Here is a 26,029-nt window from a genome sequence, read left to right on the forward strand (position 1 = left end):
CACCTTCTGCTGGCTGCCCTTCGTGGCTCCCTGCTGCCTGCCCATACACTCCTCAGCCTGGCACCTGAGGCCTCACCTGCTCCACCTCAACATGCCATGTATTTTGTTAGTTTTTTTTAAAAAAAACAACTCTCAACCTCCCTGTTTGTGCCTTGTTCTTGTAAAGACACAAGTCACAGTTCCTACAACAGCCAACTGCTCTTCCTCTTAAAAGTCTACCCAAGTCTGAAGACCAGTTACCACGCCACCCCCTTCAGGAGATCTGTATTCTAGACTTCTCCTTTCCCAAAGCCCTCTGCTTTCATACCCCTCTAAGACCCAGTACCACCCTCTGCCTGGCAAAGTCTCTGTGCTCTCGGCCTTGCTGTCCCCGTGGGCTAGGGACTTGGTCAGCTTCAATCCTCCCATTGCATACTTGCTTCTACCCATTAGCCTGATGCCTTGCCCACAGCACATTGGAACAAATGTTCAGGAAAAGGCTCAATGTGAGCTTTTTGAACCCTGGAAAAAAAATACCACTGACCCTAAGTCAGACAGGCACATGCTGGTTGGGATGTACCAAACCCTGGTAAAGGTCACACAAGGCACAACTCGGCAGTGTATATTACACGACAAAGGCATTGTGGTGCTGGTTTACGCATGAAAAGGCATGTTTGGTAAAAACTAGAGAGAAAAGGTTTCGAGGCACTAAAAATAATGGACCTTAGGAGAAAGGTGGCAGAACAACACATGATACGCACCCCTTGCTCATCGAGCTTGAGCAGCTGCTCTGACACTCGGGGTGAGTTCGCAGCCTGGCGCAGGCACTGGATGCTCAGCTCCGGTATGACGTACTCCAGAACTTCCTTGAGAGGTAGTCCCCGCGCAGTGCCGTGCCTCGCAGTGGAGGGGATAGCATCTTCTAAAATTGCTCCCCTCAGTGTTGTAAGCTGCCAGGGGAAATAGGAGGCTTCAGTTAATATTTACAAAAAGAGTCAGAAAGGTAAGTCTCTCCTCTGAATGGGCAGCAGGTAGGCTAGACAGAACCAGACTGATGCCTCGAGAGCAAGGAGCGCAGCAAAGAGCCGCCACGGGGAACAGGTGCTCCCGCCACCCTAGGAACCTGCATGGGAGGGCAAGGACACTGTGCAGGGACTGCAGGGCACGAGACACAGCCTCCCTGGCATCGCTCTCCACCCAGATGTCCCTTCTCTTTTTCCTGTTCCCCTATTTCTCTCAATCTCCTTCCACTCCTTTCCCTTCTTCTAGCCTACCACGCTGACAGTTCCTGAAGCTGAACGGGGACCCCCAGACACCCACAGCCAGTGACTCAGGGCTGAGAAGACAAGACTGTCACCGAAGTCTGCTCACGGTCTGTGATATGTCTGCAAATATGCCAGGAAGGCAGGGAGCACTGCTGTGACACATGCCTCAGCTACGACACAGTGAGGAGCGACCGCAGCCCTAACACCTAGACCAGGGGTCCCCAAACTATGGCCCAAGGGCCACATGCGGCCCCTTGAGGCCATTTATCCGGCCCCCACCGCACTTCTGGAAGGGAATCTCTTTCATTGGTGGTCAGTGAGAGGAGCATAGTTCCCATTGAAATATTGGTCAGTTTGTTGATTTAAATTTACTTGTTCTTTATTTTAAATATTATATTTGTTCCCGTTTTGTTTTTTTACTTTAAAATAATATATGTGCAGTGTGCATAGGAATTTGTTCATAGTTTTTTTTATAGTCCGGCCCTCCAACGGTCTGAGAGACAGTAAACTGGCCCCCTGTGTAAAAAGTTTGGGGACCCCTGACCTAGACCGTCCTACCCACCTCAGGCCCCGGGGAGACAGCAGCCAGAGGAACAGCATAGGCGCTGTGCTGACAGTGGTGACAGGGACGCCTTACACGTGCCAGGTGCTCTGGGACACTTGCCCCACACAGCTTTCTGCAGTGCTGGAGGCTGTCCGTCTGCCCTGGCTTCTACAGAGGCTGCAGCCACATGTGGCCACTGAACACCTGGCCTGTGACTAGTATAACTGAAGAACTAAATTTTCATTTACTGATTTTTAGAGAAGAAGGGAGAGGGAGGGAGTAGAAGAGAGGATGAGAGGGTGAGAGATAGAGATAGAGATAGAGATAGAGAGAGAGAGAGAGAGAGAGAGAGAGAGAGAGAAACATCGACTTCTTAGACTTGTTGTTCCATTTATTCATGTATTCATGTGCCATTGGTTGTTTCTTCCATGTGCCCTGACTGGGGATCAAACCTGAAACCTCTGTATTTCGGGATGATGCTCTAAGCAGCTCAGCTACCAGGCCAGGGTCTGAGGAACTAAATTTTTAATTTTACTTAAATACTTTAACTAACCACATGTGGCTAGTGGCTACTGAACTGGACAGCACAGATGTATAATATACAAAATGTGACTTTGAGAGAAGGGCTTTCTCTTGTGCCTGTCCAGCACAGAGCCCAGACCGCCTGTGCACCCACGTGAGGCACAGGCTCATGAGCACTGCCGGTGACAAGCACGCGGCTCTGCCTTCTCTGTCTGACCTGCAAGGGCATTGTTCTGAAACGCTTGCCAAATACATTCCCCTTTAATTAAAAAGGGTCAAGCAAATAAAATCCAAAGGGTAGGCTCGGTCTCATTCTTTATCTAAATCAGCATCTCTACCAATTTGGCTATACCAGTTGTGTCATTTGTACAACAATCTCACTTTTCATTCAAAGAGAGACAAGCAAGAGACTGACCTGGGCCCTGATGGAATGAAGTGTGGGCAGACCGAGATGGTGAGAGAATGACAGAATTGTCACCCACTGTGGGCCAGCCAATACTCTGCATTGGACTTCAAACTCGTTTGTAAATTCAGACATAGATTGTAGAACTCATGCTGACCCTCTGTCTCAGCCCTGAAAACCTTGCACTCTCATCACCTCTCCTTTCTGTCACAGCAGGTAAAATCACTGCCCCTAACATCCATGACAGGTTTTCCAATTTTTAAACTGGAATAAAAAGGTATAGTTCTTTCAGCGATCTAATAGGCTATAATAGTTAGTATTAGGAAATAAATGCAATACTTATCTGAGACAACCTCAAGGGTAGCGTCCAAGGCTCAGCCCAGGACAGTGACCACAGGGCAGCCCTTTACCTCGCTTGTCCTGAAAACCACCCGGTAATTGAACTGCAACCCTTCTTTCTCCTTGGCGTCTTCCACCTTCTCCCTCCGGATGCTGACGGCAACAGGGCCAAGATTGTCGTCAATCCCAAAGTAGTTCTGGTGCTCTACAACGGGACAAGGGGTGCGTCAGGGTAGGACGCAGGAATACCGTGGGGCTCTGGATACATGACCCCCCCCACATGTGTCTGATCATACTTCTTGTTTCCAAATCCAAGGTACTCCTACATGTCAGTTTCTGTTACTTCTTCCTCTCTTTGTGTTTTTCACTGGCTCATGGGCAGCAGGGCCCCCCCCACTGTCCACCCCAGAGTTGAGATTTTGGGATTATGTGAAGAGCATGCTGGGAGACATCTCAGAGGTGGTCAGAACAGGAACCTAGCTACATGAGGAAGCATCTGTGAACTTTCCCTCCAACAGGGAAGGTCACCTTCTCTGACTGAGGGAGGGCACCAGAGGTGACCTAACTAGCCGCCCAGACTAGCCAGATCAATCTTGGCAAATATCCCTCTCACGTTATGATGTCATTAAAGCTTCTAACAATCTAAAGCAGCATTTTAGCAACAGAGAGAAAATACAAAAAGGTCATTAAGTTGGTGAGGTCAAAGTATATCTATGAATGCTGTAACCTGGTTTGCTATCTTGTAAGCTAATTATTTCTTCCACATAAAATCACTGGTGTGGATGGATCTTAATTCACAAAATCTCACATCAGAATGAGTTTAGGAGTCTCACCTGTCTGTTACCACAGGGCTCCCCGAGGACATTCTTCCTAAGACATGGTTGTTAGGCTCCTATTCCTACATTCCACAGTTATGTGCCAGGCACAGTTTCCAGAGTGGGGACATACTCCAGAAAGAATCCCTACCCCTAAGGCTAACGTTCTAGTCTGAACTCTGGTGAAGGCAAGAAGCTCCCTACTTTGTGAATGACCCCTCTGGGTGGTGGGACGAGGTTTCCTGAGCACGAGATCTGCTAAAAATAGTGAAAATGCTTCACTCAGCCATACTTTTGAAGTGTCTGTTGCCTTCTGAAAGGACCCAAGCACAACCACTCAAGTGTTGTCCAACCCGCGCAAAACAGAAGGTACAATTACCCAGGCTATCTGTACAGCTGACTATTTTTAGCAGCTGTCAGTCACACCCACACCCCACACCCCCAGCACGTGCAAAGCAAGTCTCCAGTGGTATTCACTCATTTGTCAACAACCTGCTGCCAGGTCAGTGCCCCAAGGTGCACACTTGGAAAGTCGATGTTTTTCCCACTATATATACAAAACCACACTTACCCTTTTTGAAAGTCACCTAACAGGTTTTAGCCAATCCTTCCTGACTCGTAGTTTTCAGTTAAAAAGAAACATATCAAACACTTATATAAAGCTTGAAGAAAACCACAGCTGTTCCAAAGGTTTTGGGTTACATGAACATTTTCTGCCACAATAATTTCTGAAGGAGTAAGAAATGTCACTCAGAAAATAGGAAGTGGGGCCCTGGCTGGTTGGCTCAGCGGTAGAGTGTTGGCCTGGAGTGCGGGGGACCCGGGTTCGATTCCCGGCCAGGGCACATAGGAGAAGCGCCCATTTGCTTCTCCACCCCCATCCCCTCCTTCCTCTCTGTCTCTCTCTTCTCCTCCCGCAGCCGAGGCTCCATTGGAGCAAAAGATGGCCCGGGTGCTGGGGATGGCTCCTTGGCCTCTGCCTCAGGCACTAGAGTGGCTCTGGTCGCAACATGGCGACGCCCAGGATGGGCAGAGCATCGCCCCCTGGTGGGCAGAGTGTCGCCCCATGGTGGGCGTGCCGGGTGGATCCCGGTCGGGCGCATGCGGGAGTCTGTCTGACTGTCTCTCCCTGTTTCCAGCTTCAGAAAAAAAAGAAAAAAAAAAGAGTTCTGGGGCTGAGGACAGCTGACACAGAAGCCATGATCTGGGTCTGTAACAAACAGTTAAAAATTTTTCAATGAAAACAGAGATGGAAAGTTAGCCTTCTACTTCAGACGAGCAGGAACGTATCGGTTTATTCTTTCTCTAACTTGGCATTAGAAACTGTTAGAACCATGAAGTTAGAATCACTAGACCTGTGAACTGCATCTTTAAACTTCAAACTAAATTAGTTTAGAATTTTCCCAGTTTAGACTGTCCTGACAAGAATTTTATTTTTTACCTCCATGAGGTATTATCAGAAGCCAGATGCACTGAGAAAAGTACTCAGAAATTGCACAAAAGCACAACCAGTCACTCGGCAAAGCTGCCTTCTTAGAACCCATTTCAAGAAGTTGTTGCAAAAATGCTCAGGCATTTGATATACTGTGACATAAACCAAAAGAGCTTCCAATTATTTTAGGGGGAAAAGAGTGAACATATAAACAAAACCCCTCTTGATGATAAGGTTGAGAGCCTACATTAAATGATTCATTCTAATATCTGAATACTAACCGTCTTCACGTGTGGGTTGCTCTCCTCTCACAGACCTCTAAGCCATCTGTACTTGGCCCTCTGCCTGGCATCCTCCACCTTCCTTCCCTGATAGTCTTACAGAACGTTTAACACTCAATTCAAATATCACTTCCACTGAAATATTCTCACTCACAGTCCTCGCTGAAATCGCTGCCCCACTCCAGCAGAGGCTGAGGCCCTCAACTTCTACACCCAGAATTCTGGTGCCTAATCCCTGACAGGTATTTCATAAATTGTTCTTGAACTACTGAACTAAAGCAGGCTCCCTGGCTATTGCTCCAACGTAATGTCTTATTTGATCTCAACCAGGAACATCAATGTAAGAACAAGGAGGTGACTCACTGCGTGCTGGGAAGTGAACAAGACAGGCTGAACAGTCTTGACCTCTGTGACTGGGGCAGCATGCTTCCATGAAATAGTTACAAAATGAAAACATACACACCTGTGACAAGTCACATAGGGTCTTATTTTCCTAATAATGCTGCTATTACGTATTACCTGAAACTTGGGCTTAAAACACTACCTATTTGTTGTTTAACAGCTCTGGAGGCTGGAAGTCCCAGGTCAGTTTCAGTGCGCCAAAGTCAAGGTTATGACGGGGTCATGCCTGCTGGCGGGCTCTCAGGCAGTCCATTTCCTAGCTTCTGCAGCTTCCAGAGCTGCATTCCTTCCATGCCTTGGCTCATAACGCCCCTTCCCTTGTCTTCAAAGCCAAGCCCTAGATTTTTCTTCAGTGGTCACACCTCATTATTCCAGGTCAAGTCTCCCTCTATCTACCTCTTACCAGATACAGTGCTGTAGCATTTAGGTCCCACACCAACAATCCAGCATGATCTCCCCATCTCAAGATCCTTAACTTAAATCACATCTGCAAAATTGCTTTGCCATATAAGGTAACACACAGGTTCCAGGGATTAGGACCTAGATCCTTGGGGGCCAGTGTTCAGCCTACCACACACATGTCAGTCAGTCATTCAAACACTGGGCCTGGGATGTATCCCAGCTATGCACCAGAAAGTCATCAACACTGGGTAGATGATCCCAAACATGAGAGTGCCTGCTTTGAACAGTTCTAGTCCTATGCAGGTGATGAAACAGGGAGCAGACAAGAAGTACACATTCTAAGTCCTGTGAGAGAAATAAGACGAGGTACCACACAAGCACAGCAATTATCCGGTCCAATCGAGAATCTAGAAGAAAACTGCCATGCAGCAGTCACGGCAACTGTTGCTCCACCCATCCACTACACTGTGACATGGAATGATACGTTCCTAGTTTTAAACCACCAAGCACTTCTTCCTGGCTTCAAACACAGTAGCTCCAGTCCCCCCCCCCTTTTACTCTTTGTTCTGTTCCTACAAAAGCATTCTCCGAGTTCTGCTGCACACTGCATATGAAACCCTGGATCATGACATGTCCCCCATGTAATGCAGGTGTGAGCTGCTCATGGCAACGCTGGGAGCTCTCTGTAGGGACCGCTCACTCCTTTCCTTAGATTTAGTTCCAGGTACTTGATAGTTCATGAAAATGTAAGCGGCACCTTCTTAGAACTGACCCTTTTATCATTATGACTCTTTATTTGTAATGATTCATCTTGCTCTAAAGCCTACTTCAGATTAGGCTGCTCCGGCAGGGAGTCGACGTTGTTGCTGGAGAACTGCAGCTGTCAGCAAAGGTAGGCCTACTTCCCTTGAGTGGGTGTTCCCTGGGGTGGTTTTCCCACTCCCAGTCTGGAGGCATTTACCCCAAACAAGAGGACAGGAAATAGGGCATCTAGTCTGAGGCAAGTGCCCGAGTCCTGCCCTTAGCAGTGCTGTCGTTCGACTTCTCCAGAGTAAGTCTTCAGTTTCCACCCAGGCGTACTGGCTGGAGGGACAGGAGACAGGCCTTCTCTAACATTGAACTAGCTCCGCTTTGCTCCCCCGGCTTTTCCTCAAGGTCCCTGGGTCCCTGGCAAGGACTGACTAGCGTTGATGGCCTGTACCTCTCGCAGTACTGCCAGCGATGGGTGGGGCGGGATCATCATTTTTCGTGGTGTTCTGGAAGGCGGAGAAACAACATGTATCTTTAATTTGCCACATTTAACTAGCAGTCCCAAACTCACTCACTCTAAATATCTATAATTCTAATGAGCCTAAGTACTGGTTTCTCAATCTAGGCCTTGCTTCTTCTCACCTGCTTCACCTCGAATCAGTCATGTAACCTTTCCTAACTTCAGCATCCCACCCCACCCCCAAAATATAATATATATAATATATTCACCATCATTAACCCAAGAGAAGCATTACAATTGAAAGGAGGCATGTTACTGATAAAAAACTAATAAAAAGCAAAAAAGCAGTGACTGTAAAATAAACAGCACTGAGGCATAATGTCTCAGAGCCCAACAGTCTAACGCAGCACACGAGTCAGCCGGAAGAAGAACCCACTTTACTCCATAACCACTTACAGCGCATCGCTCACGGCTGTCTTTTTAAGAAGGCGTGGTGTTTGTGACATGTCATGAAATGCTTTCTAGCGGGAAGTATAATTTTAAAAAAAATCTGGAGAACCCAAGATCTGCATAGTACCCTTTCATCAAAGATGGCAAGCAAATTAGTGGAAAATGTTTCCCTCAGTCTCCCTCTCCAGCCAACACGCCACACTCGGGCCATCTTTCTCTCTCTCTCTCTCTCTCTCTCTCTCTCTCTCTCTCACACACACACACACACACACACACACACACACGTGTGGATGCAGTGGCTGCTATGTACAAGCATCGCACCCTTGGCCCTGCTAGCTCTGTGGCCTTGCAGGTTTCCTGGGGACCGCATGCTTCAGTCTCCCCAAGGAAAACAGCAGATCAGTGGCATGTTTCCACAGGAACCACAGTCTCCGCTACTAAGGTAACAGGCCATCTAGCTTGTGCAGAAGTGAGAACAGGATGTGCCAGGAAGCCCCCAGCAGGCAGCCACGTGACACAGCAGGTTGCCTTCAGGACTGCTCTGCCTGTCTGCATCACAGAGTATCTGTTGTGGGCAGAGGACAATGAGCCCCCTCCCACACCGAGACAGACGAGCCTGTCTGTCGTTATCTGGAGTATATGATTTCCATAAAATTGCTTCATAGGTGAACCCAATAAAATTCTTCCTTGGCAGAACAGAAGCTGTGAAAAGACTGTGGAAAAGCTGAACGGCAATCCTCATATCATGCAAATATGACAGGGCAGGAGAAAAAAAATCGATTAACAAGATTGCAGCCAGGAAATGAGATTCAGTGCATAGCCCAGCTGCTTGCGGCTGTTCACAAAGGAGGATTTGGAGCATCTCTAACTGGGAAGAAGGGGAAAGGCTCCATGGGCCCCTGGCCCAAAGCTGTTTCAAGGTCCTGGAAGAAGTTAGAAGGGGGATTTATTAAATTCATCACTAATGAATTGAACAGGTGAGGATCACACCTCTACAGGGCCTCCTGCAGTCAGGTATGCAAAGAGAAGAACCCACAGCTGTGTTTCTATAGGTGCTAGAACAGGGGCACATGGCACTGCAGCAAATCGCCTGTGGATCTGTGCCCCAGGGGCCTCTCCTTGGTGAACACGCACAGCAGCACCTTGTCCCTAGTTTTCCACAAAGTGCACTTTAAAAGTTATCTTTCAATAGCAAGTCAATCATTTAATTCTCAGGTCACTGCCTATCTGGGCTCCATCCATAGCTGGGGGGGGGGGGGACTGCTGTCTAAATTCCTGCCTATGATGTATCTTCTTCTGCCTTTCCCTCCCAATAAAATCGTGTGCCAGTGTTTTAAACTACCTTCCCGTTCACAGCTCTCTAGGAGTTATAAAAGAAAAGTGAACAAGGGACAGTGAATGATTAAAACAATAGGACTTGCTTTTCACATAATAACAGTAAGAGTCATGAGATGACTTCAAGAAACATCAACCCCCCGCTGATGATTCCTGGATTAAATGACTGAACTGATAAGACGGGGAAAGGAGGCATTTTTCTTTGTGACTGCTCCTTCAGCCAACTTTAACCAAAGTATTAGCAACGCTAAAAAATCTGGGATATTACAGTGAAAAGAGCAATATTAAACACACCTTACATAAATTAGCTCATCACCCTCCTTACTTATGGGGATACTACTGCTATTATCCCCATTTTACAGATAATAATACTGAAGCAAGGAGGTGACATGACTTGCTCAAGATGACAATCTGCTGTGACAGGGTTAGGATGCACACCTGTGGTCTATGTCTAGAACTCTCATGGAAGGCAATTCAACAGTGATGAGATTCAAGTAAAGAGTAAATTATAAAAGTCAATTGAAGAATGGTAAACTGAACACAACTTAAAGATAAAACAACAAATCTGCCCTGAATATAAGGACTATTATCTTGAAAGACACAATTTTAAGAAAACCTTGAATAAAAAGTAAAAGACTGGAAAAGTAAGGCAACTATCAAAAGCTTCCTTAATATTCCTAATTTTCAGTGTGACTGGCCACAAGAGTGGGAGAGAGGAAGGAAAGAATACTAGGACACAGCAAGAAAGAGCTTCTTGCAGAAAAGCGGGGGGGGGGGGGGGGGGGGGGAGCACACCTAGGGGGCAGCCGGCAGCTCTCACTTCTCCTCCTAGTGGGATGAATAGTGAAACTGATGTGGGCTCTCACAAGGCAGGCAAGTTCTGCTAAGTCACTAGGTGCTCTGAGACCTTAACTTCTAACTTGCTCTACCAGCAGCAAAATGCAAGTCAGTTTCCTCAGTTAACTGCAGCATCAAACTGCCCCGCAGTACCAGTGGTTCACTCCTATTCCTTGGGAAATAGCAGAGCTCTGGCTCCTGGAGCTCACATGTGAAACATGGCATGGGTGGGAACCATGACCCTACTGCTGGCCATGGAACAGATGCCACGATACCCCCCCAGGCTACATGTCACGTGCAGCTGGGCAGGTCCTCCCTGCTCAGAGCCCCTGGATTTCAATGGGAGCTCTGTTTGCAGAGGCGAGACTGGCCAGCTGGAGGGGTTAAGACTAAGTCCATTCTGTCCTCTCAGGGAGGAATCTGCATCTTAGAATAGTACTATTGTTAGGTGGTACTCTGTTCACCCTTATAATTTAATAGTGTCCAATACCCTATTAATTTTCTTCAGTGACTGTATAAACTACCCATGGGACATGACTGCTGGTGCTGGCCTTGCTTACCGGGCTGGGGTAGGGCTCGCCAACCCCACACTGCAGTTACCTGCCCGTCTTTCCAAAATCCAGATTTCGGAGCTGTTACTAGGCTCCACCCTCATTCTAGTGCAGAAGGAGAAGGCTATGCTTTATATTTTTATAATTTTTCACATTTTAAAATTAAAAATTTTTTATAATAATGTCCAAGTACAGATTTGTTTGTTAAAATTAATATTCATGAATATATATATTTGACATGGATCATTTTTCACGTATCCTCCATCCAAGAGCAAAGAAATATATGTCCCTCTATTACTGTGTTTCTACAAAGTTGACAGGTTTTTGTCAGAAATAAAGTAAACACAATCATGGCCTCTTCTGCCCAGGTCATGGCTGGCGAGGGCCTGGCATCCACTGTGCACCCAGAGCACACTGTGGTCGCTGGTAATTAATGGCTCTTAAAGCACTGATGCAGCCTAACATAGAACATGGCAGATGTTCACACAGACACAAGTTTCAAAGCAAGAGCAACAGAGGGTTCATTTACACAGATCATCTGCATCAGAAAAAAGCATACAGGATAAGGGTTCCTACTGATTATCTCTTATGGGTTGGGGGAAATTCCTTCCTTCCCTTCCTTCCTTCTTTTTCTTCTCTACCTTCTTTTCCTATAATGATCATATAATACTTCTATGCCGTTAAAAATTCTAAAATAAAAAAGGTATATGTTGTCAATTTTAGTATTTCCCCCACCTTCAGAGACACATGCTCTTGTACCAGCCGAGTAGCTCTGGTAAAACCATGCTCCCAAAGACACCAGAGGCCCAGTTTTATCCTCCCCTCTGGTTTGACATCTCTTAACCCAAAATTACTTTCTCTGCCTTCTAGAGCCCTGTCTGTGTGAGCTGAACTCAGGCACAGAACGGTTTAGAACTCCTAAGTAACTGCCAGTGCACAACTTCCTAAAGTGCAAGCCTTCGTCACCACCCAGGACCTGCAGCCTCTCCTAGCTGTCCCTGTAGTTCCGGCCCTGGCCACACTGCAGACTGCCTGCTGCTGGCCAGCAGCCCTAAGAGCTAAGGAAATCCAAAAGGCCAGGCCCGCTGCTGTGCTCCAGTGGGCCTGGCAAGGTGTGCAAACACACATCCACCAGAACCCCGTGTGAGGTGAGGCCCCCAGTGCACGCCTGTTTACCGACTGGAGAGCTCAGAGAAGAGTGAGACACCAGGGACACAGCGGTATGGAGACAGCGCTCACTTCCTCCATGGTTGCGGCCAGACTGAGGAGCATGTCGCATCCAGGGTGCTGCGACACCCTCTCAACAAAGACGCTTCACTGAAGGTGACCAAGGGACCTGTCTAGACAAGCAACGCTGCACACACTCTGCTGCAGCAGGCCGCGCCCCTGCACACATGATTTGGAAGTGACTATGTGTCATAGGAACACAAGTGGGCAGGAAGAGCCACCGCTGCGTGTTAACTGCTCTGTAAAGACAAAACCACATTATTACCACTCAGTACTTCAGACCTTTCCCAGCGAGAGGAAGCCATTTAATGCTCTTGGAAATAAAGTTTCACATAAGACAAAATGCATTCTGGAAAAATTAAAAGATTCCCTGAACGCCTCCTTCTAAAGAGAAAACAGAGTATAAAGAAGAGAGAAAAAGGGAAAGTTACCTGCTTAAACACCTGCTTCGCCGTCTGCCCAGGTTCTCCGCTTCAAAGCCACTGGGGCTCTGGCAATGTGTGATGTGTTTACAAATAGAGTGGCTGTCACCAGGTTGTGCGTGGGCACTGTCCCAACTCACACACCATAGGCCTCGGCCACTGGACCTCGGGGATCGGGGCTGTTGCCTCCGTCAGTCCTGAAAGGCTGTGTAGAGACCAGAGGGCACAACACCAGATGCTATGGGAGCCCATTTCATTCTGAAGTCACACAGGCCAATGGGAGAAGAAGTAAATACAGGAGAGAGTAGGTACAGTTCATGCCCAGTCACAGGCCCCAGAGCACCCTCCCCAGCACAGACTTGTAGAACACAGATGATATAGCAAACTCAGGGATCACTGCCTCACACCTTCGTTTTGCAGGCTTTGCAAAAAATAAAAGTCTAGAATTCAGCTGACTCATTCATGGATAGACAGAGTGAGCAGGCGCCCTGGACTGTCCCACCACACATCCATGTCCACGTTCACACACAATTCACCCGTGGAGGGTGTCAACCCTCAGCTTCTCCTCAGGCTCCTCTGTTACTTCATATTCAAATCTCACACCTTTGAAGATGTCATTTCTAACACCCTGGAAAATCTTAAGTAGCAAATCAGGACGAAGTAAATAAACCATTCACAGCAAACTCTTTAAAACTACCAGGATGAGAACCAATAGAATCTAGCAACCCAGAGCTATCTCATGAGAACATGAATGCATCAAACAGTGAGGACCCTGGGCGCAGTAAACACCAATTTTCCATCCCACATGTGCTTAAGTGTATACGTACACATTAGGATACACAACAGAGCATGGATGAGATGCTGGTGCTGAGTATTTGCATAAATATGCATATGTACATACACACACATATAATGTCTATGTTTTGATATTTTTAAAAGGTAAATCACAAACAATTTACAAAACTCAGCTAGCCAGAATGACTCGCTGCCTGAGGATTTCAGGGCACAATAAAAATAGTCTAAGAGACTACTGATTGCTAGCATTGACAGCCACATCCTCATCAAAAAAAGAAAGGGAAAAAGGAAAAAGAAGCCTCAATTAGGAGGCCTATTTCTCTCCATGATCTCCCTTTCCTAAAATAACTGCCTTCCACCCAGAGACCATGCATGAGCAGTGTTACAGCATGCTACCCCTTCAGGAACATCACGTGGCCATGATTACTGCACGGCACAAACTGCCCAGGTTCCTGGAACTCACTGGCTGGCCAGCCATAGTGCACAGTGGTCACAGCAATGCATACAAGAAGTCAGGACTGAGGCGGGTGGGCTGCAGAGGGCACACGACTAGGGAACGGAGACCTGCTGACAAAGTTACATCAGTCCCATCTTGTAATCAGTATGAAACAGAACAGCAAAAACAACACAGGAAAAAAAGGTACCAGGGACTGGGAAGGATGGAGTGACCTCAGGTCTCAGTTACACCCCAACCAACCTCACAAAAAGAAACAACTGGAACTAGAGATGACACACAAGCCTTCTGAGGACAGAAATCAATATGAAATAAATTCCAAGTGCAGGTCGCTTACAACTGTCCCTACCAGGGCCAGAGAGCAGAGTGTCTCTGGAGGCCCAGGAGGAGGACATGCTGGACTCACGGCAGCCTCCTCAGGTGCTCCAAAAGGTAACACCTGGGACTGGGAGGCAGGTGAAACTCAGACAGAAGAATACAGATGTGGAAGCATGCTGCCCTGTAAGGTGGGGGTAAAGGAGTCACGTGCACCCCAACAAAGGCAATGAAAGCCACTTTGAGTGCTTACACTTCGCATGTCACTGCTGTGTATGTGTGTGCATGTGACCTGATTCTCTGTAGGGTCTCCAACAGAGTGGATTCTCATGTCCTCAGAATAGCTGAGGACACTTATTTAAAGGATATAAACTACATTTTGAGGATTTAACCACATGACTTCATCTTCTGAGGAATGTCTCCTTCAAGCCTGTATATATAAAACTAAACATAACATTTTACAAATGTCTAAAGAATTCTCAAATCATGCCACCAAAGACTCATTTGTATCTTACCCTTTAAGCTCATTTATAGAACTAGAAGAAAACTAAATTTGTCTGTCACGCTAATTGTACATTCTTTCCACAAAGATTTATTTAACTCCACTAACGCACACAACGATGCAGGAGGAGCTGTGAGACACACATGTAAAAGACAAAGGGAAGGAGTAGGAAAAGTGAAGGAAAGACCAGAGGAAAAAGCCACAGAATTATCCATCGTAAACAATATAAGGATTATTCAGAGAAATTAGAAAGGGACAGAGTTGATCAGGGAAAACGTCTGAAAAAGCGTATGTCTACACTAAGTCTGACCTGAGATGCTTACTCACAAACTGGCCTAGAGAAAGAATGGAGGAATCTTCTACTTGGGGGATTACAGACCAGCAAAGGCAGGAAATGGGAGTTTCTAACAGGGATTCATCTGGAGGGATAAGTCCACAGCAGAGAACCAGGCCCCATGAACAGCAGCCTTGGCTCCTACAAGGAGGGTGCTGTGCCCCAGGCAGGGCCCCCTTACCTTTTCCGTAGAAGAACTTGCGGTAATAGTAGGCTCCGAGGTCAATGTGCTCTATGATGTAGCGCTTCACCTTCTCCCTGTGAATTGGCTGGTTCTCTCTGGGCACTTCCAACACCGACACGCCTGCGTTTGTGCAATGGGAACTGAGCGAGGACTCGAAGGAGCAACTTTCCCCAGAACAGAATGATGACGAGTTGGCCCTAGACAGTGCAATCCTCCTGTCCCCTTCCCCTCCTATCTCATTTCTGAAGTATGGGCAGCTTAGGACAAGCTCATTACTTTTCCCGTCACCCTCATCAGCATCCAGGTTCTCCTTGAAGTTGAGGTCCTCCTTGCTCCCCAGGGGGGACTCACAGTTGCCTGTCTGGCCCACAGGGATCTGAGTCTGGGACGCCGCAGAGGCCCCGGTGGTCATGTTTTTCCTCTTCCCCACATTAGCCCTCGTAGCCATGGCTTCGTTGATATTAAACAAAATGCTCTGGACGTCATAATGTGCAAAACACCGCTGACAATTCCAAGGGTGAATGCCCGGCTCAAGATGACCGTCTTCCAGATCAGACATGAACTTGAAAGTCTCATGTTCACTCTTAACAGTTCGCAGCTTTCGGAAGAGGGACGTTTCCACCAACTCGGACTTGAACCTCCGTTTGAAATGCCTGTCCCTGTCTCTCCCCACGAGGAGGGCGCTGTCCATGTAGTCTAATCCTGAGATGTGGACAAATTGACCTTGAGAAATCTGGGCTGCGGCGTGAAGACTAGGCGAGATGCTGGGGTCGCAGAAGAACTCTGGGAACCCAAAAGGGGCCACGGCCTTGTGGTCATAACTCTCCACTCGGTACCCTCTGAGCATTGCAAAGAAGTTCTCCCCAGACAGGCCCTGCCGGTCAATGGAGGACGTGCTCCCGTACTCCCGGTGCAGCGCGGCCCCGGTGTTGGGGTTCACGGCATTTTGGTCTAAGACATCTTCGGCGTCAATGTCGCTGATGGTAACATCACTATTGCTTCTCTGTCTTATGGGGTGAAGTCCTCTTTGAGGAGAGTGAACAACGATGTCCCCCATTGTGTACTTGGCCTCCACAAAGTCGAGATCAAGCTGCTCCTCCCGTGGACCGTCACTCTGGTCATTCTGCCCATTGTGCATAACAGAGGCAACACTGTCGTAACTGGTCTGACACCGGCCTCCCCACAGCACCTTGCAGGCCAGCTCTTTGGAGCAGTCCTTTTTAGGTGGCCATTCAGACACCCTGGCCCTCACACCCATCTTGGGTACAACTGGGGTACCATTAGTGGGGCCACCACTCTCGTTGGTATTTGAGGCATTTAAAGATGTGGTGGGTCCCATGCTGCCATTAATGGCTTTAAATTTTCGAGCAAAATAATCATCGGACTGCATGATTCTGGGAGGGTCTTTGAACTTGGAGGAGCCCCTGCTGAGCTTGTGCTTCTCTTTCTGTGATCGCCTCGGGTCACTCATGTCTTCCCAGCCAGGTACTCCAAGTCTTAGCACAAAGACTGATGTAAATCCAATCTCATTGTTATTTACAACACGATACTAAATGCACATGCAAAGACTTCTTCTACGTTTGTAATTTCTCAAAAGCAAACAACATCCTCAGAGTACGGTTTCTCCAAAACTAACTTGCATCTTGGCTGTAATCAATTTGTACGCCTCTGTCCTCTTCAAAAGTCTTCCTTAAGACATCTGGCCGTGAGTACTTCCTTCATCTGAATTAAAAACAGAAAAGAGCTACTAACAATTATTATAGTTCAAGTTCAACACATACTACATATAGTTTCTTACCTGTTCTTCTCACCTCCCTCTGCCCACCTTTAATCTTCCAGATGTCATAAAGTGTTCTGTCTCTGAACCACTGCTCACATTGCTCCTGCTAGAATATCCCTCTCCCTGCTCCACCTGGCTGGACGGAACTCACACACACTGTCCAGAGGACCCTGTCCAAGAGCCCCGCCCAGAACTCTCTCAGCCTGCCTCTGGGCACAGTGCTTCCTCAGCTTCTCACATCCCCTGTCCTCCCTATCTGAGCAGCTTTCCTTATACTCTGAATTTCTGGTTTACCCAGGAGTCTCCTCCACTACTAACTCAAGCTCAACTAAGCCAGGAAACTATGCCTTTCATTTCTGTCATGTTATCTACTAAAGTAGCCTGGTTTAAACTAGGTAGTTATCCTAAGAGTTATAAAATGGGCATGCAATTGCTTACATATTAGCATACTTTCTTTTAAAACCATTACATTCATAATGTCCACAAACAAAATGGTCAATACCAGGCATTAATAAGTAAGTTTTCAGAATGCTTTCCTGTAATAAACTCACAGAGATCCCTGTAAAGTAGGCAAAAGTCCTCAAGAACTTGGTAACTGAACAAGTAAAACTTTTAGGCTCACTGTGCCTCTTGCAATCTGACAAATGTGTAGCATCAAATAAAGGCAGAGCTTAAACACCACAATTCACCTTTTGGTTGGTAGAAACTGGACTTCATCAACTCTTCTCTTTAATTACAAATACTTTTTTAAATTTATTCCATATTTAATGGACAAAAATATTTTCCATTATATACTTTCCCAACTCCTGGCAGCTAGGAATCTTGCTTGTTGGCCTAAGAATGAAAGTACCACTCTACTTTTTCTGAAAATAAAGATGGTAATAAAGGTACAAGACACCGGATTTCCCTCAGTTTTCACCAAAGTATAACAAATCAATGCAATTCAATTAGAAAATGTTAAAGTTCCTACCAGCTAACCATCATAACAACTCTTTCCAGGGGGCTCCTACAGGCTGTGGGGGGAGACGTGTGGTGTCCCTGTGAAAGGACCAGTGGTCCCTCTACAGGCTGCTTGTTCCCCTATTGGAACACCCCAGTCTGGGCTGACAATACACTACCTGTTCCCAGGACAGCTTCATGATGGAGGTAGACATAATGACATTGCAGAGCGTGGCAAACAGAGAGGGTGACCATCCGGTGTTCCTGTGCACGGAACACACCTGTGTCTGCCCACAGCTCTCAGAGAGAAGAGGCAACTGCTTCTCACCTGTTTCACTGAGAACTACTGTTGAAAAAGGATCCTAGATGATACAAAATTATAGTTATTTCCTATACAATTTAGTCCATGATCAAATCCTGTCCTGGAAACTGAAAAAATAACAACTGAGATACAAGTACAACTTCTTGCCTAGTATCTCTCTGCTGAAATGGTATCTGACTCACTGCACTAGTCTTCCACATAATTCATAAATTCTGCTGAGAACTCTGCTGCTTACACAATCCTAAACAAAACTCAAAAGCTTAAGAATGACTTCTAACGGTTAGTTAGCCCAGAGCCACATGAATTCTCAATAGGCATTATTAATGTGATACTCATTTCCAGTTATATATTAATTTGTAATTCTGTTACAGAAGGAAAAACTAGCCCTGCCAGGCACCGAGTTCTAAACTACTGAGCTGTGTAGTTTCTAGAAATACTATCAGTTACTAAGTAGTTTCAGGAATTTTAAAAAGAACAACAAAACATACCAAGAGAAACCAGAAGAGAAGAATGAACAAAGATAAAAGCTGAAAGTAATGGAAAGGGGGGAGGGGAAGAGATGTAGAAAGGACAGACAAATCTAAAAGGGTGTGGTTTTTTTTAAGTAAGAAAATAGATATCCTCCTTTCCAAGCCTGAAAAAGGAAAAGAAAGAATAATATTATGCAAGCTTAGAAGTGAGAAAGGAGACATGACCACATATACAGAATAGATTAAAATATAACATTTTAGTTAAAAATAATTTTAAAGTAACCCCCTGAACAGTGGAGGGGGGGGGGGTTAGGCACTCCTAGCCCCAACCAACAGTCAAAAATCCACATGTAACTTCTGACTCCCCTAAAACTTAAGTTGGCTCCAGGCCCCTCAGATACCAAAATCCATAATGCCCATATTCTCTCATCTGTGGATAAAAAACAGTACAGGGTTTTTCAGAGGAGACACCAAATGCAGATGACGCCAGTGCTGCTGGAGGGCCCGGAGGCAAGGAGGGGGGGGACGACCTGGAATGGGAAGCCGCGGCGGCTTCCATTGAGGATTTGGCAGCGGCATCCAGGGTCTGGTCGTGGCCAGGGTCGTGGCCAGGTTCGAGGCCATGGGGCTCACAGAGGCAAGGCGGAGGACAAGGAGTGGATTCCAGTCATCAAGCTGGGGCGCCTGGTCAAGGACATGAAGATCAAGTCTCTGGAGGAGATCTATCTCTTCTCCCTGCCTATCAAGGAGTCAGAGATTATTGACTTTTTCTTGGGGGCACCCCTTAAGGACGAAGTTTTGAAGATTATGCCTGCGCAAAAGCAGACATGTGCTGCCCAGAGGACCCGGTTCAAGGCATTTGTTGCCATTGGAGACTATAATGGACATATTGGTCTGGGTGTTAAGTGCTCAAAAGAAGTAGCCACTGCAATCCGTGGGGCCATTATCCTGGCCAAGCTCTCTATTGTTCCTGTTCAGCGAGGCTACTGGAGGAATAAGATTGGCATGCCCCACACTGTCCCTTGCAAGGTGACAGGCCGCTGTGGCTCTGTGCTGGTGCGCCTCATCCCTGCCCCAGAGGCACTGGCCTTGTCTCTGCCCCTGTGCCCAAGAAATTGCTGATGATGGCTGGTATCGACGACTGCTATACTTCGGCTAGGGGCTGCACTGCTACCCTGGGCAACTTTGCCAAGGCCACCTTTGATGCCATCTCCAAGACCTTTAGCTATCTCACCCCTGACCTCTGGAAAGAGACTGTGTTCAATAAGTCTCCCTATCAGGAATTCACTGATCATCTTGTAAAGACCCACACCCGAGTTTCTGTGCAGAGGACCCAGGCTCCCGCTGTGGCCACCACATAATTCTATATAAGGAAAATAAAGTGAATTATGCCTGTTTTAAAAAAAAAACAGTATAGGTATTTACTGGGAAAAAAATTAGACTATAAGTGGACCTGTGTAATTCAAACCCATGTCATTCAAGAGTTAACTGTATACGTATAAAAGAATCAAAGCACAAGCAGCTCTATAGCAACAAAGTTGAAAACACAGAGGAAACTAATGATTTTCTGGCAAAACACAAATTTCTAAAACTGATCCAAGAATGGAAAATGTAAACAGACTAATTACCATTGCAAAGAGTAGAAGAGCAACCCAATCCCTAACTAAACATGAGCAATGAGTACAAGGAATGTAAAGAGCTATCTTAACTGTGACTTTGAAATTCCTTTATCCTCCTATTTAAGAGACCAAATACAATGTAAAATTTTAAGATGTAACACCCCCTTCCTTCCTTTTCCATGTTACAGCACTCACTGTAAATGCCACCAGTCACACTGTAAGTGCCAATCAAAAGCTGGCAGGTGCTCAAAGCTGGGAGCACAGGTATGGCTCTGGCCACCCATGGCTTATCCACATGGCCGTCAGAGTTGATCAAACCAGCAAGTCCCCAAACCAGTAACTCAATTCACTACATCCCACACTAAACTATGGGTTTAAGCCACTAACCAGTAGATGCATAAAACACAGAAACTTACAGGTGGTCTTAACAGGGACAACACACACACGCTGTATAATTAATTATGGAAAAACTAACTATGAAGTTACCAGAGGTCGCTGGGTTCAGACTCACTTGAAAACCTAACTTCCAAGCTTCCACTTCTCTTGATATTTCTAACGTCATAGACAATATTAAAAATACAAAATCTTTATTCCACAGATCCTTTATAGAAATAGAAAATACCAATATATTGTCAAAAAATTAGCATAATTTTTAAAAAAACAAATCAGAGAAGTAATTAAAACAGGTAAGTTTATGCTGAATTTTATTAAGAGGCTTGCTAAAAAGCACAAAACTATAGCAAACTCAGAGCACTCAAAACTTTTTCCCAAAGAATTCTTCTAAAAATTCCTTGTTGTAATTTAATTTTTGTGTGTGCTAACAAGGTTAGCTCTGATGGACAGCTGCTGATTTCCCTGTCCGGGATCTTTTCCCTTTCTCCTGTCATGGTATACTGAACTCCCTGGGGAACCACGTGCTAAAACCACTTCATTGGTGCAGAGCTGACTCCACCCCAACATGTGACTCAGGTTTGACCAATAAATGTGTTGTCTCCCCTGGTCACAGTTGGTGAGCCTGAGAGCCAAATCAGGCCAGTGACAGACCTCCATGCGAGTGACCCAACACTGGCACTCTGATCCTTGGCTTGTGCAAGCACAGAATGTAAACATGGTGCTGCTGGGACTCCCCTTGCTGGTGTGACTGAGAATTGAGACAACAGCCTGGAAGCCGAGCAAGGAGTGGGAAAGAAGGATTCCCGAACACAGAACTCGAGTCCGCTGGGCCTGGAACCAGTTCTACCCATGAAATTTTTCAGTTGTTTGAGCCTCTTAATGACCTTTTGGGTATATTCAGTTTGAGTTAGATTTCTCTGTAGACCAGACCAATTTTAAATGTTCTGAGAGACCATATTTATATTTAGTTAAAGACCAAAGACAGTGAATTCAATGAGCACATTCCTTTGTATTATGTGGCATAGACTGCTTGGTCCGTGAATAAATGAATGGAAAATTATAGTTCTGGTACTTGAATCCAATCTCAAAAACCCAGAGCCTCGCAAACAAGACACCTGCCCTACCACTATAATTACACACCTTTAACACACTGCCCATGTGCCACCAGCAATTCAGAGTGTTCAGAGCCAAGGGCTCTTGACATGGTGGCTGGTCTAACCAAGTCTCAACAGAGCACAGCAGGTGCCTCCTGCCCATGTCCAGCTGTCGGAGCCCAGAGAGGGACAGACAGCACTTTCCTTCTCAAAGTGCTCCTACATATCACTAAATAGAAAGTAGTACAGACAGCACCTGCCATTTAAAATGATTACTAATGCATTTATGCTTTTAATACACTGATACAAATAAAACACTTCAAAACAATTGTAGAATATGTTTTTAAGTAAAATTAATTGGAAATATTAATACATGCCATTTAAAAAAGCATTCCAGTATGGAGAAGAATTAAAGTTGATGTCTTTAAAAAGCAAGTATCAACAAGGTATGGTACAGGCCCTAACTAAGGAGAAATTCTGGAAGGAAGATGATAGAGGGATGAAAAGCTAAAGCATGAGCTGGAATGGGCTCTGGAATAATCCAGAACCTAGACCAGGCTACAGGCCCATTCCCAAACATGATGAGAAACAAGAAGGCTGAATGGCCAGTCCTGCCCTCAGTCTCTCTCCCCTTCTGCGTGGAGCTCCAGTTTTCTTAGGTGGCACCATGCCAGCTTCCCGGATGTGGATGTGACCCGTGGAAGGTACTTCCAGTCAGGAAGGCAAGTGGGAACTAGACCAGCAGAGAACGTGCTCAAAGGGGTAGCTGGACCTCCGGTCCCAGCAGAAGCGGCCACAGGAACCACAGAGCCCCACACATTGTCTTTGTAACAGACGCTGCCAGTCAGCTCCTGTTCTTCCTCTCTGTAATTTGCTATCATTTTATCATCCTCAGAGATTGTGAAAAACTGGTCATGATAGTTCTAAACTGGCAAATGAAGTGTTCTCAAAAAAAGAAAGAAAAAAAATTGCCATGGTAAGGTTCCTCAAACAGCAAACGTGCTATTTCACGAAATACTAAGAAACACAACAGAATACGGACCTCCACGTGTGCACGAAGGCACCACACTAACACTCGCTCTCTGTCTGAATTCCACTGAAGAGGATCATAAACTACTTCCTAATAGCTCCATGACTAAATGAATTCACGTTGTTAACTTCATGTGATTTAAAACATTCAACATCAAAGAAAATGAGTCATTTCTTTCCTGAGGACGTCATAAAAAGAATAGACTACAGCCTGACTGGGCGGTGGCGCAGTGGATAGAGCATCAGATTGGGATGCAGAAGAACCCAGGTTCGAGACCCCAAGGTTGCCAGCTTGAGCGCGGGCTCATCTGGTTTGAGCAAAGCTCACCAGCTTGGACCCAAGGTCAGGGGCTCGAGCAAGGGGTTACTCGGTCTGCTGAAGGCCCACGGTCAAGGCACATATGAGAAAGCAATCAATGAACAACTAAGGTGTTGCAACGAAAAACTGATGATTGATGCTTCTCATCTCTCTTCATTTCTGTCTGTCCCTGTCTATCCCTCTCTCTGACTCTCTCTCTGTCTCTGCAAAAAAAGAAAAAAAAGAATAGACTACATTATACTAAGTGATAATTCAGATAGGGAAACACAGATAGTACACATTCTCACTTATAAGAGGAATCTTAAAAAATCTGAATTCATACATACAGAGGACAGATAGGTGGTTGCCAGAGGTGGGGGAGGGGAGGTGAAATAAGTGAATGTAATCAAAAGGTACCAAGTTCCAATTATAAAATAATAAATTCTGAGATGTCATGCAGAGCCTGGCAACTATGATTAACAATACTGTGTTGCATATTTGAAAGTAACTAGGATGGCAGATCTTAAAAGTTCTCATTAGGAGAAAAGAAATTTGCAACTATGGGTGGTGCTGGATGTTAGTTAGACTTAATGTGGAGACTCTTCCACAGTTTACACAAATACCAAATCATTTTTTTTTTTTTTTTTGACAGGGACAGAGAGAATCAGAGAGAGGGACAGACAGGAAGGGAGAGAGATGAGAAGCATCAGTTCTTCGTTGCAACATCTCAGTTGTTCACTGATTGCTTTCTCTATGTGCCTTGATGGGGGGGGGGAGCCTACAGCAGACCAGGTGACCCCTTGCTTAAGCCAGTGACCTTGGACTTCAAGTCAGTGGCCTTTGGGATCTAGCAAGCGACTACGGGGTCATGTCTATGACCCCACGCTCAAGCTGGCAACCCCGTGCTCAAGCCAGATGAGCCAGCACTCAAGCCGGCGCCCACGGGATTTCAAACTTGGGTCCTCTGCATTCCAGTCAGATGCTCTATCTACTACACCACTGCCTGGTCAGGCCAAATGCCAAATATTATGTTGTACACTTGAAAGTAATATAATGGTTTTTGTCAATTATACCTCAATTTAAAAAAAGACAAAAGACTCAATTCACTAGGAAAATTTAAAAAAATAAATAAAAAACAAGAGAACAGACTAAGATTCAGTGATGCCTAATGAGCAGTATGAACGTCCCGCTCTCCAGCCAATCCCCAAACATAGATACTGACCATTTGCCAGACAGGTGAAGATGCAGAGTTCTTCATCTTAGAATGACTGTTAATTGAAACAGATCTTTAGCGTGTTTCTACAGATTTCTTCCTTTCTTTAAGTTTATCTTTAATGTCAAGGACATTGCCTCCCACATTCAAAGTACCTTATTATTCTTAAATTTCATCAAATTCTATGGCACTTGCTCTCCAGTAAAAATAGAAAATTGTCACCACACTCTATGGGCACCTTAAAAAAATGACGTTTGAACCTGTGACCTTTCAGGTAGTAGGCAAACTCAAGTGAGGAATGGCTAGGGTACATAGCAATCAACTGGGAAGTCAAAAATTAAAAAATTTTATAGCTTGGAAGAATAATCTGTTCTTACGTATAGTAATTGTAAGGTTGGTGGATAATGAGGATGGTCATGTGGGTAACTCAGACCCGCCCACTTTGGCTAGGACTGCCACAACCAAGCCCGCCAAAGGAAGCTTCCCAGGGACCATTTGGAAAGAAGCGATTGTCTGCCAGCCAGTGAAATTTCACCATGTCATAGTAGCTCCACTTCCCTAGAGGGACCCTTTAAATATCTCCCACACGGTTTAATCCGTGCAACTTCCCTGACCTCCATCTCTACTCCATCTTTCTTTCTTCGGGGCCAGGGAACCTTGCCGGGTGGGATGTGCGCTATGTACCCAATAAAGCCGTCTGCTATTCCACACTTTGTGGCTCTAGCCTCTTCCTTCCTTCTTGGCGGGGAAAAATACCTTACAGTAATCTTATGTATAGTCTTGGTAGTAATTTTTAAAAAACAGAACAGAAATGGAGAAAATATGATATTGAAACATAATTTACTAGTCTTTAAGACCAATATTATAAACAGTTGAGGCACTCACTGATCAGAACTGCAGCAGTAGCAAATGGACTGAAAATCCATACAAAATGCAAAAATTATGAGCCCTGTTCAAGGAAAACAATGATTAAGATTATATGGCATATTTATAATAACGTATAAGATCCATAAAAATGCTTATTTTTCATGCTCCTTTGACATCAGCTCTAATACTAACATGTCTAATGGGCATGGAATAAAACAAGGAACAAACTCTCATTTTCCCTGTGTCTGTGGCCAGGAAGATAAAGGATCTGAGTGCTTACAGTCAAGGTCTGATCACCTGGCATGTATTTACCATAAAGTCATCAAGTTCAGGTACATTCAGCCTGGTGTTAAGTGACGTTACAGCTAAATGACTATAGAACAACCCATTAACTCACATTCCTATCAGGACAGACTACTAAATAGGAGACAGTTTGATCAATGGGTTATTATTAAGCAATAAACATTGGAATTAAACATTGGGGCAGTACTAATGGTAAATATTTTGGGGTGTGAGAATATAAAAAAGAGCAAAATTCTCCTCTTTGGGGTTTTATAACATAAGGGTAACCTATGATTAGTGAAGGAGCATAAACTGTCTTCTTGGGCCTGACCTGTGGTGGCACAGTGATAAAGCGTTGACCTGGAATGCTGAGGTTGCTGGTTCAAAACCCTGGGCTTGCCCGGTCAAGGCATATATGGGAGTTGAAGCTTCCTGCTCCTCCCCCCCTTCTCTCTCTCTCTCTCTCTCTCTCTCTCTCCCCTCTAAAATGAATTTAAAAAAAAACAAAAAACTGTCTTCTTGGGGGAAATATTCACATTGATGTTAGACAATTTCTTAAAGGATTCCATGGTCTAGTGGGAGGAATTTTGAAAGTCCCCACAAAAGCTGATCCCCTGAATGTAGTTAAGGACGTTTTCATCAGAGCAGAGCAGGGACTTCAGTAAAAAGTGCCTGAAGGATTCAGACTCCACCAGAACCCCATATTATGACTCTACTTTATAG

General features: G+C 45.6%; 1 protein-coding gene and 1 pseudogene across 3 annotated transcripts in view; one reads left to right on the forward strand and one right to left on the reverse strand.

Annotated features, from left to right (window-relative positions):
• Window positions 1-26,029, reverse strand: part of SIPA1L2 (signal induced proliferation associated 1 like 2) — a 261,170-nt gene that overhangs the window by 100,030 nt on the left and 135,111 nt on the right. For 2 of the 3 annotated variants that reach the window (XM_066236177.1, XM_066236189.1), the window contains exons 2-4: window positions 14,998-16,722; window positions 3,124-3,257; window positions 741-929 (exon numbers count right to left, since the gene is read on the reverse strand). In XM_066236177.1, the coding sequence (XP_066092274.1) occupies window positions 741-929; window positions 3,124-3,257; window positions 14,998-16,471 (1,797 nt within the window). In that variant the 5' untranslated portion in view covers window positions 16,472-16,722. Of the gene's footprint in view, window positions 1-740; window positions 930-3,123; window positions 3,258-14,997; window positions 16,745-26,029 lie in introns of all 3 variants that reach the window. The other variant, XM_066236182.1, reaches the window with a different exon arrangement.
• LOC136320308 (small ribosomal subunit protein uS5 pseudogene) lies at window positions 19,078-19,920 on the forward strand (annotated as a pseudogene).

This window comes from Saccopteryx bilineata, chromosome 1 (genome assembly GCF_036850765.1).
Source record: "Saccopteryx bilineata isolate mSacBil1 chromosome 1, mSacBil1_pri_phased_curated, whole genome shotgun sequence".
Classification (NCBI taxonomy): Eukaryota; Metazoa; Chordata; class Mammalia; order Chiroptera; family Emballonuridae; genus Saccopteryx; species Saccopteryx bilineata.